This window comes from Acanthisitta chloris, unplaced genomic scaffold (assembly GCF_000695815.1).
Source record: "Acanthisitta chloris isolate BGI_N310 unplaced genomic scaffold, ASM69581v1 scaffold7720, whole genome shotgun sequence".
NCBI classification, from domain to species: domain Eukaryota; kingdom Metazoa; phylum Chordata; class Aves; order Passeriformes; family Acanthisittidae; genus Acanthisitta; species Acanthisitta chloris.
Genome location: NW_008652148.1, coordinates 23,719 through 39,711, shown reverse-complemented (window position 1 = coordinate 39,711; position 15,993 = coordinate 23,719). Strand labels below are relative to the sequence as shown.

The following is a 15,993-nucleotide window of genomic DNA, read 5'->3' as shown; positions in this document are numbered from 1 at the left end:
CCCCATTTTTGCCACTGTTTGTAAAGCTTTATAAATGTAACTTAAACAGTATCTCTGTGCTTATATAGGAAAGTTGACAAGTCAACATGCAAAGCTGTAAGGTGAAAATATAGAATAGAATAACATATTTAAGGTTTTTTGAAAGGGTAGCAAGGGAACTGAAAATATAGAATAGAATAACATATTTGAGTTTTTTTGAAAGGGCAGCAAGGGAATTTTAGATATAACCAAATCCCAAACTAAATGTTTTTGTTACACTAATCTAACAACATCCATCAAATATTCATTGTGTGATTTCATCTGGAGTGGTGGTTTTTGTTACACTAATCTAACAACATCGATCAAATATTCATTGTGTGATTTCGTCTGGAGTGGTTGAGATATTAAACAGGTTTGTAGCAGTGCAGCTTACAGAATTAACTATATTGCTGTGCTCTGTGTAGACATAATCAAACAGGAGAGAAATTTTTGTTACACTAATCTAACAACATCGATCAAATATTCATTGTGTGATTTCGTCTGGAGTGGTTGAGATATTAAACAGGTTTGTAGCAGTGCAGCTTACAGAATTAACTATATTGCTGTGCTCTGTGTAGACATAATCAAACAGGAGAGAAACTCAGATCATAGAATAGAATCATAGAATCATCAAGGGGAAACCTCTCCATTAACCTGTCACTGCTACAACCCCAGGCACTAAACTATATCCTCCAGCACGAGATCCAGATGCCTCTTAAACACTTCCAGGGGTGGTGACACCACCACCTCCCTGGGCAACCTATTCCAGTGCCTGACCACACTAACAGTGAAAAACTTTTTCCTGACATCTAATCTGAATCTCCCCTGTCTCAGCTCATGACCTCTAGTCCTCTCACTGTAGGCATGGCAGTAGAGACCATCCCCCACCTCTCTATAACCCCCTTTCAGGTAGTTGTAGAGAGCCATGAGGACACCCCTGAACTGCCTCTTCTCAAGGCTAAACAAATCCAACTCTCTCAGCCATTCCTCATACAACACATTTTCTAGACCTTTCAAAAGGCTCATTGCCCTTTGCTGGACTCGTTTCAGTGTCTCAATGTCCTTTTTAAACTGAGAGGTCCAAAACTGAACACAGTACTCGAGGTGTGGCCTCACCAATGCCAAGTACAGGGGGACAGTTGCTTCCCCACCAACACTACTCTTGATAAAGGCCAAGATGCCATTGACCTTCTTGGCCACCTGCACACACTGGTGGCTCATATTGAGCCGCTGTCCACCACTCTGACAAACAACACTTAGGTCTGTAGGGCTACATGGGGTTGTTGTGTCCAAAGCACAGGCCCAGCACTTCACCTTATAGAACCTTATGCAATTGTCTTCAAGCCATTGATCAAGTCAGTCCAGGTCTCTCTGTAGAGTTTTCCTACCCTCAGCCAGACTGACACTCCCACCCAACTTAGTGTCATATGCAAATTTACAAAGGGTGCACTCAATCCCCATGTCCAGATCATCAATAAAGATATTAAAGAGGACCAGCCTCAATAGTGAGCCCTGGGGAACGCCACTGGTGACCAGTTACCAATTGGATTTAGTTCCATTAACCACAACTTTCTGGGCTCAGCCATCCAGACAGTTTTTTACCCAATGAAGAGACCACCCATCCAAGCCATGATACACAGCTTCAGCTTGGAGTTCATTCATAACTACCACTCACTCCATGCTTATATCAATATTTACTAGGAGATAATTCACTTGAAAACCTGGATGGATTACACTCTATCTCCTGGTAAGTCAATGAAAATTCTTTCTACAGGCAAATCTTCATTTCAGCAAAACCACAAAAGCATAAAGAGTCTTTTTGTCTTCTGGGAAGTTTGTGGTCTCTTTTGAGTTTACAGTTATGGAAGTGTTGATGATATAAATTATCTCCTCCCTGCCCCTCTGAAGACAAGATAATACTCTTATGGTGTTTATGTGTTTTTTCATTGTTACTATAATTGCTCTGGAGGCTTAGTCTGAAACGCGAGAACTTGTGAAGCTCTTTGAGAATAATGCTGGCTTGGAAAAGGAGTACCAGAGGTCACTTCACAAGGTTTTGAAACAATTTAATGTTCAAGAAGTCAAAAAGAGCTCTCTGACAAAGAGACAGCTCCTCTGCAGCAGATCAGAGGCAACTGTCTTTCTTCTCTAAACCCAGGACAATAGGGGTTGAGCTGTCCCTCTCTTCTAGAAAGCAACCAAAATACAAAAAGCACATGAAAATCCTAGTCTAATCTGAAACATGCAGAACTATGCTGTCAAATGAATTCTCTTTCCCCTGCAATTCTTAGGGCTGATTATGAAAATTAATATTGAAACCAAAAGAACTATATTCATACCACTAACTTTCTTAGAATCCTATTCAAATTCAGTTTTATTGAAGAAAGGAGCAGACTGTGTAGCCTATCTCAAAAGAAGTCAGTTTGACTTTACAAATGCAAAACAATTTCTAGACGTGAAGCCAGGGGGGAAAAAAAGGCTTGGGCTTTTCTGTTCTTTTTGCTGTTGTTTTTTTAAGCATCCAGATAGCAATTGCTTTTACCATCTAGATGTTTAGCTTAATTCTTTTTTGCATTGCCATTATCACTCCTTGTACAGATTTTCCTATTGAGAGACTTGTGGCTGCTCCATGGCAGAATGAGCACTGCTGGTGGTGATGCACAAAAGGGAATATAACTGAGCCAGTTCCACTTAACTGTGGTTCAGCCAGACTAACAAGACACAAAGTTGTATTTTTGTCCATAAAATGGGCACGTACAATGCCAACTCAACAAAGAAATCAGAGGAACAGGATTTTTTTGCTGCTGCTGTTACTTTTTGGTGACTCCTTTGGAGAACAAAAAGAGAGAGAAAAGCATAGAGAACACCAGGGAAATACTTTCCCAAAAGATAAACATTTCTTTTTGTCTTTAATAAAATCCCCATTTCTGAGGAGCTGGGATTGTTTAGCCTGTAGAAAAGAGGAGGCTGAGGAGACCTTCTCACTCTCTACCACTGCATGAAAGGATGATGAAGCCAAGTTGGGGTCAGTCTCTTGTCCCAAGAAGCATGTGATAGGACAAGAGGAAAGGGCCTCAAGTAGCACCAAAAGAGGCTTAAATTGAATATTAGGTAAAATATTTCATGTAGAGTGCAGTCAATCTTTGGAACAGGCTGCCCAGGCAAGTGTCTTTGTCACCATCCCTGCAGGTCTTTAAAAGATGTGTAGATGTGGCACTTAGGGACCTGGTTGAGTGGTGGACTTGGTAGTACTCAGTTAATTGTTGGAGTCAATGATCTTAAAGGTCTTTTCCAATCTAATAATTCTATGCTTCTATGGTGGTAAAAGGTGCCATTTATTAAGATATGGTCTGCCCTTTTTATGCTTTTGGTTCTAATCTGCAAGTTCCTGAATTTGCCCCCAGTCAAACATGATCTCTTTTATGTTCCGATACTAAAAATCTTTGCTGGTGGCTGTTACAGCAATGTCCTAAGGCAACAACTGGTGTACCTGCATGTGTAAGTAATCTGTGTTGCTGCATTAAGCATAATATAGCCAAGGCTGCCAGACATGGCCAATGTCCAATGCTTCATGAGAAATTGTGATGCTCAGTTGGCAATGCTGCTCTCCAGCCAGGCCTCAGTCCACACAGCCATTACTTAGGGACTAAGCTGACTGAATACCATACTCATATATGGTATTCACTGAAGATACAGAAAGAACATAGCTTATCAGTTCTATATCAGCTTAATAATATCTAAAGTTTAAATCCATCACATTCTGGAAGGAGGAACCAGGATTTAATTGCAAAATGGCAAGAAAAAAATTCTCCCTTCACTTTTCATTTCATTGAAGCCTGGGCATTGCAAGACTTTTAGAAAAGTGGTTCCTTGAATACTGCCAGCTCAGCAGGTAAACAGCTTTAGGTCCATGCAAGCAGTCTTTTCATCATATTAAAATATGCAAACAGTATTGACATAGTATTTCCTTTGGATGAATGTGATGAAAGCAAGAACTCCTGAGAAATAAGCTACAAATGTTATTTTGTAAATATCATCACTGCAGCAATAATGGCTCATCAATGCTTTCCCTGATCATTATGGCTCATCTCAGCAGCATCTTAAGGATTTGGGAAAATGCACAAAAAATTGTAAAGAAGGCCCAGGCAGAGCTCCCTGTCCTGCCCCTGTGCAAATATATTCCAGCGTGTCTAAATCTGCTTCCAACATCAGTTTTTTCACCATGGAGCACATATATTTCAGATTTTGCTGTGCCATTTTTGGCACCAGATTTCTGCAAAATAAATCATACTAAATGTCAAGTAGGTATAGTGCACCAAACTGTTCTTGAGTGAGTAAAAATTCTATCAGATTTAAGGTGAAATATCATCATTGCTGGATTTGTTCTGTCATGTTTACAAACCCTTTCTTGAAAAATTAGATATAGAAGACTTTCACTAGGAGGGCAGGAAACATCTTCTACATCCTTCTTGAAAAGATTACACTAAACACAGAAATACCCTTTTTATGTAGTAACATATAAAATGCACCTGAAATTGGGGAGACATAAGGAACAGTCTCCAAAGGACAGTCTGAAATCCAAGTTCAGAATTAGGCCTCGAATGGGACATCATCAAATATAAAAAAGTCACAATTCCTTCAACACCAAGTGAGAAACCATGTGCATCCAAGCTGTGCATCCAAACTGGCTTTCTAAGAGTGTATATATAAAAACGTAGACATGTATTAAAGAAAGCTGTGCATCCAAACTGGCTTTCTAATAGTGTATATATAAACACGTAGACATGTATTAAAGCTGTGTATAAGCAGTTAATCAAGTGGAGCTTAGTATTTTCACAGAAGCTAGTGCCTTTTTCAAACATGATTTTATACTACACCATGGACTGATTTTTTTTAAGACCAGTCTTATGCATTCAAAAACAAACCATTCTTTTTTGCCCCAGGCAGGAGCAGCAGTACTAAACCAATTTGTGCACATTTTTGACACGCAATGATCAAGAAATAACATTCCTGGTAAGACCTTATTGGTGTTAACAAGAACAAAAGAGTGACTTTTAGGTATCTTAAGAACAGATGCTTCTCTGACCTGCCATTCAACTGCACCCTCTTTAACTCACTGCATTTCTCCAATTTGTTAAAATAATTTTGAAAAAATTCAGTCCTCCACAACCCCTGCAGTCCTTCTCAGTATTGTATGTCCACCTATTCCTACTATTCACATTAACTAGAAGATAAACTATTAGAAATCACATTTCAAATAACAAGATATCAACATTGTGCTGGAGACGACAAAAGTATTAAACAATCACAAAAAGAATCACCACTTCACCCTGAATTCAGTATTTCATACTTCCCTGCAAATAAGGCCAAGACACAACATATTTAAAATCCAAAATGACACAATGAAGTGTTATGAGGTTTTGCAGAATCTTTACAGGAAACTTTTAATTGCTTAGAAAAAATATAATAATGAAATATAAGAGCTCTACTTTTAATTAAAATACCTGAAGATGACTAAGAAACAAGTCAGTTAACACTAAGTCTATAAATGAAAGATGTAACTGAGGTACATGAAAACTCCAAAGAACAACAATCTTGTAAACAGTAGGATCCAATTACAAAATCAATGTAGTTTCATTCAGCATTTCCTGTTTTTCATTGATGAAAATACACAAAAGAAAAACTGTATTGATCAGTAATAATGTTGGCATGTCCAACACTGAAATTCAGATAATTTTGTCATTCTCTTTCTTTAGCTTCTCAAATATTATTTTTCAAATCTCAGAGGAAACATGCCATCTCCTGTAAACCCAAATACCTTAGGAGTGAAAACTCCCAGTCCCAATATCAAAAGCTTATTACCTCGTTGCATTTACTTATTCGCCTCGCCACGATAAGCTGAATCATTCCCCGTTTGTTTCCTTCAGTGGACATGGACCTCCTTAAAGTTTCCATAGCATCTTGGTTTGTTTTGCCCAATAAAGATTCTCCATTAACTGCTATTAGTTGATCATTCACTCGAAGCCTGCCATCCTGGAAAAAGAAAAATTATAGATGGTTACATAAAGACACAAAATAGAAGCTTAGTCTGCTGGAGAGAGGAAACGAAACACAAAAGAAAAAATAATCAACTAACTATGCTTAGTCCTAAGAGTTTATGGCCAAATGAACACTGGAATAATAGCTTCCATTGCAGCCACTGTAGGAAATGTCTATTCCAATTATAGAGTTGCACTGCAAGCTATTATCATAACCTGTTTGCTCAAACAGCATACTAATTGAACTGTACCAGAGACAGCCCATTCCTTCCTGAGAACCTGTTAGGGCTGCTTAAATCCTGGGATGTGCAAACACGGGAGCAGAAATCTAAGTGTTACCTCTGAAGGCAAAACAGGAGAAAGCTAGTTATAGAGCAATCTCCTTCTTCTTCAATCTATGGTTATTTTCAATACAGTCTTATTATGGAAAACTGAGGAAGACCAAAGTACACAGATGTTCCCTCTTACCTTGGATGCTGCTCCACCATTAATAATGGACTTGACGAAGATTCCTAAATCGGCATGGTTTTCTTTTGACCGGTTACCTTTGACGCTCACACCAAGTCCAGCTGATCCAGAGTCATTCAGTGGAACTTCAAATGTCAGGAATTCCCTGGTGCCATCAGGTGTGAGGACAAGCTCCTCTTCTTCTGCTTTCTGTTGGGGAGATTAGCATGGGATTATAGAATAGCATTTCTCTTTGGGAATTCTCTTCCCTCTACAGCTATTAGCATTAAAAACCCTCTGCTTTTAAGTACAATGCCACAATATTTTCCATAGTAATTATGTGAAGAAATGTGCAGAAATATTGTATTTTCAATCACCTCCAGCTGACGCCTAAATTCAGAAATATCTTACATTTGTGTCTAAGTGCTTCTCTCTCTAGTGAAGTAATTGAATCACATGTCATTACTGAATCTGCCATCAATACCAGCTCACACATAAGCTGCTATTTCATTAGCTAAAAGAGAGCTGCATCAGAAATATTTTCTTACTTGCAAACCTACAGAATTTTTAAAATATCATCATCATCTATGGAGCTTTGCAATCATAGGGAGAAACTAAGTGCAAGAAAATTAAATTCAGAAACTACTCATTCACCTCATTTTGTTTATAACTAGCTGTGTTAGGAAAAACAGAAAATCACACAGCTGAAATCTGCAACAGCACATCTCACTGCTATTGCCAGGCTTAGCATCAAATCCAGCTCTTAGTGCCAATTTTCCCATCTTTCCCAGCTCTGCCCTTCACCTCTGTCCTCTTGCCCACCTCTTTGGATCTTTGCTGCCCTCCATACCCAGTTTTGGTCTCTGACCCTCTTTCAGTTCTAACTAAGCTGTCATAGCCACTTTTGGTTATAACTTTATCAATGAAAGAAAAAAGTCATGTCCTTAAAGGCAACTCTCTATAGAAAGATGCTCATGAACCCAACTACTGCTTTTTTTCTCACCTACAAGAAGGAGAAAGAGAATATCCACCAGAAGGTGCACACTAATGTCCAACACTGGCTATTCTTCTCTGGAAGAATTAATTTGGCCAAATTTTCATAATCATAGCAAACGTGTCACCTCCCTTACTGACACTGATTTTATACTGACTTTTCCCACATCACTCTCATCTACTTGCAAAGTTCACTCCTATTTTTCTCCTGATCCCAAATACTTCAAGCAGAACAAGACACATGTGAAGTTAACATGCACCTGCTGAGCCATCCTCGTTTCTTAAGACTTGAGGAAATGCAAAACTGACAGGCTCTTCCAAAATCCAAACACAGACTACAGCAAAGATAGATGTGAAAGCCATGTGGAGCACAGCAGACTGAGATGATCAATTTGGGCACAAGCATGCTAGTTGTGTCACCATTGACCTAGAAATGCAGTGCAAAAATGTCACATGGGAAGGCAGGCAGACTGCTGAGAGAGCCACAGTAGCCAAGGGAAGAAAAACAGGAGCTCTTCTCTTTTCACACCAGTGTTCATGCAGGTTAAAATCATGTGTTCACCAGCCCTTCCCTTTCCACTAGACTCCTTTTGTTTATAACCAAGAATAATGGTCCATCAATTAAAAAAACCATCCCTTTCCACTCCTTTTGTTTATAACCAAGAATAATCGTTCATCAATTTTTTTTAAAAAAATACCCAAAACACAACAAATAAAATACACCCAACAAAAACCTTAACACTCCCTATCCAAGTGCCATAGCTAGGCTGGCTTGCTTATGAATCCTATCACCCAAACATATCTCTTGGCCATGTAAAACAGCATCATCAGTGCTAGCTGTCACTCCTTTTGTTTATAACCAAGAATAATCGTTCATCAATTTTTTTTAAAAAAATACCCAAAACACAACAAATAAAATACACCCAACAAAAACCTTAACACTCCCTATCCAAGTGCCATAGCTAGGCTGGCTTGCTTATGAATCCTATCACCCAAACATATCTCTTGGCCATGTAAAACAGCATCATCAGTGCTAGCTGTCAGGAATGGAAAGGTGCAAAAAATACTGGATGCAAACGATGTTTCCTAAATTTGGGGGAAATTGCAAACCTAATTTTCCTGCTTGGCTCACAGAAGCATTAGCTGCAGCATACATTTGAATCCATCTTTTGTCAAGTGGCAGCAGAATAAAACAATCTGAGACAGATGCACATGACATTTTAGTTTCCGTAATGCTGATCACTTTCATATTCCTTAATAAACAGTAGTAGGAATAAAAGCTTGTGAGCCAAAAGAGAAATAAAGCGTAGGTGGGATGCATGGCTAATCCAAGGAAGCAGACATGCTTCTTGAATTTTTCTTTACTACTGTTAACAGAAATTTAGAATCAATTGCCCTCCTCCAATATTTTCTAATCTTCAAAAAAATCTGTCAAAACTTCAGGCAAAGCAATCTCCCTTCCAGGGCAGAGAACTGAACTGCTTCCCTGCAAAGCCCATCAGGTACATTTCTATATGCCAAAGGGTCAGTTGGAATAAGCATTTCACAACCATCCCCAAGGACTGGGTTCATGGCCTCTAAGTCACTTCAGTGAGACCAAAGAGATGCATTATCAGGTCAGCACTGTTTTTAATGTGAGGCTTATGCTTGTTTGTTTCCTACTATCTTGAATAAGGAAATAAAGCCAATATCAGGCTACAGACACCTGAGTGTTTACGTGAAACTTTAGGCAAAAACCTGTAGCAAACTACTTCTTAAGGTGAAGGAGTACTGAAGGTATGAGAAAATTGCTCAGCTCATCCAAGGAAGAAAAATTACCATTACTGGGTTAAGGCTAAATTCTTTTAGGGTCTCCAAGGGGTATCCAAAGTTTTTCTTTTTGATATCTCACAGTTATTTTTTTACGAATACTTGGGAGGAATATGTGGCTTTCAAGAAAAACTAAACTGTTAAGATTCAAGGACTGTGGATGTGAAAGTACTAACATTTGTGCCACACCATGGTCTCAAAGAAGGTCTTACTGTATTTGATATATTGAATACAACTTCATACAAACAAACCTTGAAACAGGACCATATAGTGATAAGGAACCTCTAAGCATGTCACAAAGGAGAAATTTGCAGAGAAACAAGCAGGAAGATTTTAGCCTGCTACCATAATATTTTGAACCAAAGTTGTAAAACCAAAAATACAATGAAACCTCAGAATGACTGAATCCTTTGTTTCCCAAAGCCCTTTAGAGTACAGAAACATTACATGTACAGCAACTCTCCCCAATCAATACAATAACATCTATTATAAAAAAAGTAAAATTTGCACTGAAATTGTGTTGAACATTAAATATCTAAATGTAACAAGTCATAGACATTCCCCTAATACATCCATGAGCCAACATAAAAATGCACAAAAATCGAAACGCAGCATTAAAAAATTTCAGCTGAGAACACAATCACTTCCTAATTGCAATAGCTTCCATTTGATCTTGATACTCTCTAAATTAACAGCTTCACTATGTCAATCAAACACCTCAACACCATTTTCATGATTAGTTGATCTGTGGGGGAAATTTATTCCTTCATATACTTGGACAGGCCAGCAGTAAACATGCAAGCAAAATTATGTACTGTGAACCCTGAACAACAAAATTTGACTCCCGTAAGATTTTTCACACACTATGTCCAAAACAATTAACAGCAGAACAATATTCTGTTCAGACAGAGGCTGCTGAGGAAAAGGTCATCTGAAATGACTTCAGCTGGATGAATGAAGCTGCTGGAGTATGTAATTTGTAATAAAAATTCGATTGGCGATAAAATATGTAGGTGACTTTTTTTGGCTTCAAATTCATACTTAGCATCAATTTATGCTAAACGATATTTGAGGTAAGTTTTTCACTTTTTTAATACAACATAAATGTATTGTAAATTTAAAGAGAAACTTCCTGACTAGAGCAAACTTATGGCAGTGCTTCGAGATAGATGGAGAGATTTAAAAAAGCCAGAAGATAAACAGGGATAAATTATTTTTCCCTTCTACATAACATTGGTTTCTGATCTGATCATAAAACCTGATTTCATTTTGTAATCAATGTTAAAATGGGCTTTGACAGCAAGAGTGTCATAAGTTTTCTCATCGTACTAGTAACAGCATCTCCTGCTTATCCTTTTAGATTTTACATACTATTGCATACTATTGCTTGGGACTTCTTCCCTTTGGAGGATTTCATCAGTTTTCAGCTGGTAAGTAAACAGCACGAGCTATGTGAAACCACAGAAACTGAACAGCCAAGAAAACCCTCCTCCCACCTAATGGGGGAAGCAATTTTCAGTCGAGTTAGGACAAGTTTCCAAAGTGATGTGCTGCAGCTACAAATCTAGCTGTATTCTCTCCAGTGAAGTTCATTCTCTTGCAGGCTTAGACATGCTGCCTTCTCAGCAGCTATGCAGTCACTGGAACTTGTCTGCATGTTACTTTGTGATTATGTATGCAGAAATGTGCTCCTCTTTCCTTTCCCAGAAGCAATCAGTAAAGCCCTGCATCTCCACTCTTAAAGGGTAACCTATATTTCCAAATTATATATGTGAAAACATGTACACAAAAACTTTTATAGGGTTCCTGTATGCCCATGCATATGCACATCCATAGACAAGCACATCCTTGTGTGTGTGTATATATATATAACACCACAGTAATGACATTCATATGATAAATGATGTAACTATATCACAAACACTACCTACTGCCCTCAATGACCCCACTGACTATTCAATCCACCTGCCCTAAATCCTGTTGTGTCCAGCCTTCTAACATTACAGCCCAGTTACCCTCTGTTAAATTATTATTCTGTTGAAACTGTCAACCTTTTGCCTTATAAATGTGTCTTCTCCCTTTAGAATTTATCCAGATGGAAAATCTGAAGCTCTTGAAAGATAAGTTTGAAGTACTATGGATGTAAGACCTAAACAGGTCTAGGAAGTGTAAACTAGAAAGTAAAACTACTAGAAATTGCAAAAAACATTTGATTCCAACAATGGGGAATTCCAACCTAATATCACAGCCTTTTTCAAGGTATTAAAATAAAGTCATTACAAGATTTTAATACAGCATCTGTTATTTTCCTCTTTCTCATAACGGACCCACAATACTAAGAAACCATAAGTCTTATACACTGGGACACTACTAAGATTTGTGTCAGTATTATTATAACAAAAGAGAATGATGCATGATATATGCAAGAGAGGAGATTTCAGTTAGCTGTTGTGCAAAGACTACCTTGACATCAGAGATTAATCTTTGTCCTTAAAGTTAGGTGGGTGACACTGCTGTTGTATCAGGCCACCTTCTCAACAGACGTACACAAAAAGATGATAACTCACTTTCACCTTATGCCATCACATATACAAATGTGGAAAATGTGAAATGAATAGCTCTAAGAAACCAAAAGAACTTCTTTGGTCAACAACTATTTGGGGTGGGGTGATGTTTAGTACTAATAAAATTGTCATGTATTACTGCTGGAGGTATTCAAACCAGAGCAGTATAGGTGGCCTGAAAAACATCTCTCTAATGTCAGTTGAGGTCCCTTCTTGGGAGGAATAACTGAGAGATGGTGCATTCTGCCATGGGTAGGCATTAAAGATGAATATAACTAGAGCAACTCAGACTTAAAACAGGACCTCCAGCAGAGAGAAACCTTCCTACTGATCCAATAGTGGCATGCACACTCCAACCCAGTTTCCTTCTGACATGCAAAACCCCCTTTCATTTTTTATCAAACAATCATGTGTTGCATTACAGGTTATGAGGACCTAAAGTGTCTACTTACCTAGTTATAAAATGATATAGAGCTTAATCCAACTAAACTATCATTCTTATGCTTGCTTTCTTTTTCTAACTCTTCCTAGATTAAGCATTTGAGTATCTCCCATATGTTAAATAAACACTAATGAATCTTATTTGCACGTATACAGAGACTCATTATTCATATCAGCTAAGTTGATATGTCACATCTGGCAAAGTCTGCACTCATTCAAATCAAACAGCAGCTGCTAAATATCAAAAAGTGCATCTGAATTCTGAGATTTTATGGGAAATTTGGTCTGCTTTAATCTTAATCTCATCAAGGAAAAGTTTTTTGCATATGATATGTGGATTAAATTTGGCACATATTTATAGGCATATGAAAGTACTGCAAAACAGGCTCATTGCATTTTATGTTATGACCATTTTAAGGATTTAATTTAATATCAAAAAAGATGTTCCACATTCCAAAATGTCTCCAGTTTAAAGGGTTTGATGGATTAAAATATGATTTAGGAAAAAATTAAATGTTTTCCAAAGCACAAAAATTCTAGCATGTGATTTTCATTTAGTATAGAAATCAAAGCTCTGCAAAAGCCCATATTTAAGTACATCCACATGTTTGTTATTTATCTCTGTAAGAGGTCCATTGCTTGTCTATGCTAACATTACTCTCCCTAATGCTAACACTCCAGCCTGGGCTGTTGTAGAAACTGGTTTAAGCAGATGAGATTCTACATTTTAAAGATTGATCAGATGGCTGAAAATAGTCTGTTGGTTCTGCATCTCAGAACTTTATGCAGAGACTAGTCTGTTGCAGTTACTATAATGACTGTACTTTATTCAGGCCAACATACTCCGTTCCAAACTGTTGTTCCTACTCAAACTTTGTGCTCCAACTGTATCTTTTGTTCTGAAACAAAAATACACGATTGTAATGCGAAACCCATTTCTTTACAAGTTGCTTATCCTAGAGAAGTGAAAACCAAGGGATTAGATACACAGCAGGTGTCTGCTCTGCCAAAGAAACCTGTAAAGCTACAGCTCTTCACACTATCCCTTCTTCAAGAAAAACTTCAATGCCCCAAGCACTAATGGCACAGCCCTCTAAAAATCTTTATACTTCTCTCACTGGTCTATTGGATTTAGAAAACCTGAAAGACTAAAGAAAGAGATAGAGAGAATCTGGGAAAACAAGACCAAAAAAAACCAAGTTGAAAGAGGCATAATACCTCTGTATAAGGCAAGAAACATGGCAAGAAATACATTCTACATGAAGCAATGCCAGTATGAGGCACTCAGCCTGATCTGCTTCTTACTCCTACTCCTCCTGCTGACTTTCAGAAAACCATGGAAAACCATTTCATCTCACTATTTTCCCTTGATTTAATACCAATGAAGAATCAACACCATGAGTCTAAAGCCAATGATGCAGTCACACAAGGTTTACAGCAAACCAACAAGTTTTCAGAGGTGTATTTGAAGCAGAATATGAACCTTGCACTTGCCCAAATCAGGACAACTTTTTCAAAGAACCTGATGACCCTATTGCCTGTGCTAGGAGATGACCCACTAAAGAACCTGGCAGCCCCTTTCAGACTCACACCCTGTATCTGTTGTTTGAATTGTAAATGCCTTACACAGGAGACTCTTCTCCAAAATAACCTAAGGTTGGTATGTAGCAAACAGTATAATAAAGGTGAATAATGATGCACACACCAGTGTGGCTTCTGGATGACTCTGCAATGGTGGCACTGAGCAACCCTGTCACAGAACCTCAGTGGAGGGACATATATGTTGCCTTCCACAAAAGTGGCAATCAGCCAGCATGTGTCACCAACACAAATGTTAAGGAATCATCCAAAGCTGCCCAATGGTGCTGCACAAAGTCAGCCTAGGTGTGCCCCACCACAGCCAACCTAAATCCCCCTTAGTTGACACCTGACACTCAAAACTAGGAGCCTGAGGGTCAGTTCCAAGCATAGCATTACACAGAAGCTTTTGTGGATTACTACTGAACGTTCCAGGAAATTCAGACTGCTCAAAAAGCATTCATGAACACAGTCACTCAACTGTTGTATTAATTATTCACTAGGAATTAATGTCTCAGCTTTACTCATTAATGCCCCAGAGCACACTATTCAATACTAGAGTACCTCCTATGGTAAAAGGCTGCAACCACAACAGCATCCTGCAGAAAATCACACATTCACTACCTATTTCTTTCATACAGTCAGTGATCTGTTGCTTATGTCGCAACTTTATTAAAAATATCCTCTGAAACCACTCAAAATAGCACTAAAAAAAAGCCTTTTAAAACATGACATTCACTCTTGTGTCTCATACCATTAGAAGATAAAAATGTATAAAAATAGATCTGTGGTATTCCTAAACCCCATGGAGGAAATAACAGCATCAGCTTAATCATCAGTCAAATCTATTCTCCTTCAATAAAATCATTCTGCATCTAAGGATACCAGCACTGCTGGTGGTGTAGTCTGGTATTAGTCAATGTATGATCTTGGCTCAATTTTAGACATTTGGATCACCTCCTGCAGCAACAGAAATTGATGAAGTTCTAAACTGTTTTCCAAAGGAGGTTGTGTGTGAAGGAAGAGTTGCATCAACTATAAAAGCTGAAGTTCTGTGCCAGTGCTAAATAGGAAACGGTGAAAACTTCACTTACAGCTTCTGAAAAATAGCTATGGATACCTTCCCAGTGACTAGTTATCTTGAAGTAATACAAACAGCTTTTGAGCAAGAGTAAAAGACAAACATGCACACACTCAGAACATCATCCTCTTAAAGCTCTACACTGACCATGCCTTTTTCCCCAAGAATTCTCTAATTTTCTAATAATTTCGTATTAAGCAATAAAAATTATGTCTTTCTAGGCATTTGCTAGTATTATCTCTCATATTCACAACATGAAAAGTTGGAAATAAAAAGCATACAAAAATAACTATGCATTAGTTCTTACAAAATGCCTCTAACCAGTCTCACCCCATTCCTAAAGGCAATGAATTCTTGCATAAAAAGTGTAGCTAGCTAATTTAATCAGAATCACACTGAGAAGTATATGGCAAGAACAGCAATTGGATCTGAAAAAAACACAGTGATCAAAATGAAATTTAGATAATAACAGGAGTATCAGATGTTTGAGTTCAGAAGAAAATAAAAAGAAATCCCATTTACAATTTCTATCAGGGCTGCTAAACATTTATATATTGTTCCAACACACCAACCACACTTGTTATGTCACTCTTACAAATCCTGCACTTGCTAAAATTCATAACATTCTGCTCACTTACTGCAATTTGACAGAAAAACAAATGAGAACAGAAAAATGAAGCTTTCCCATGCTGCTGAGTGTAACGATCACGAAATAAAATCCTGAATCCTAACTTTGAATCTCTTTTTCTCAATAGACAACACTCCCTAAAAAATACTTATTTATAAGAAAACTATTATTTTTCTAAAATTATGCTTACATGAAAGTTAACTTGCTAGTTCTGAATTCAGAAAACGAACAGTAAATAACAATCGTAAAAGCAAAATATTCCAGAAACACTACTGACTTTCAAAGAGTAGGAGGAAAAATTAATTGGCAGATGTTTTACATTGCATAATTAACAGTTCATTTCAATGCACTGTAACAAGATTAAGATAATTATGCTTAGAAACAGAAATGTAATAA

At 37.8% G+C, this 15,993-nt stretch overlaps 1 protein-coding gene across 1 annotated transcript in view; it reads right to left on the bottom strand.

The window, feature by feature from the left end:
* The window catches only part of PARD3 (par-3 family cell polarity regulator), a gene marked incomplete at its 5' end in the record, with an annotated part of 68,987 nt that overhangs the window by 32,793 nt on the left and 20,201 nt on the right, over positions 1–15,993 (bottom strand). The window contains 2 exons of the mRNA XM_009076072.1: positions 5,881–6,051; positions 6,525–6,713. Coding sequence (XP_009074320.1) covers positions 5,881–6,051; positions 6,525–6,713 — 360 coding nt within the window. The remainder of the gene's footprint in view (positions 1–5,880; positions 6,052–6,524; positions 6,714–15,993) is intronic.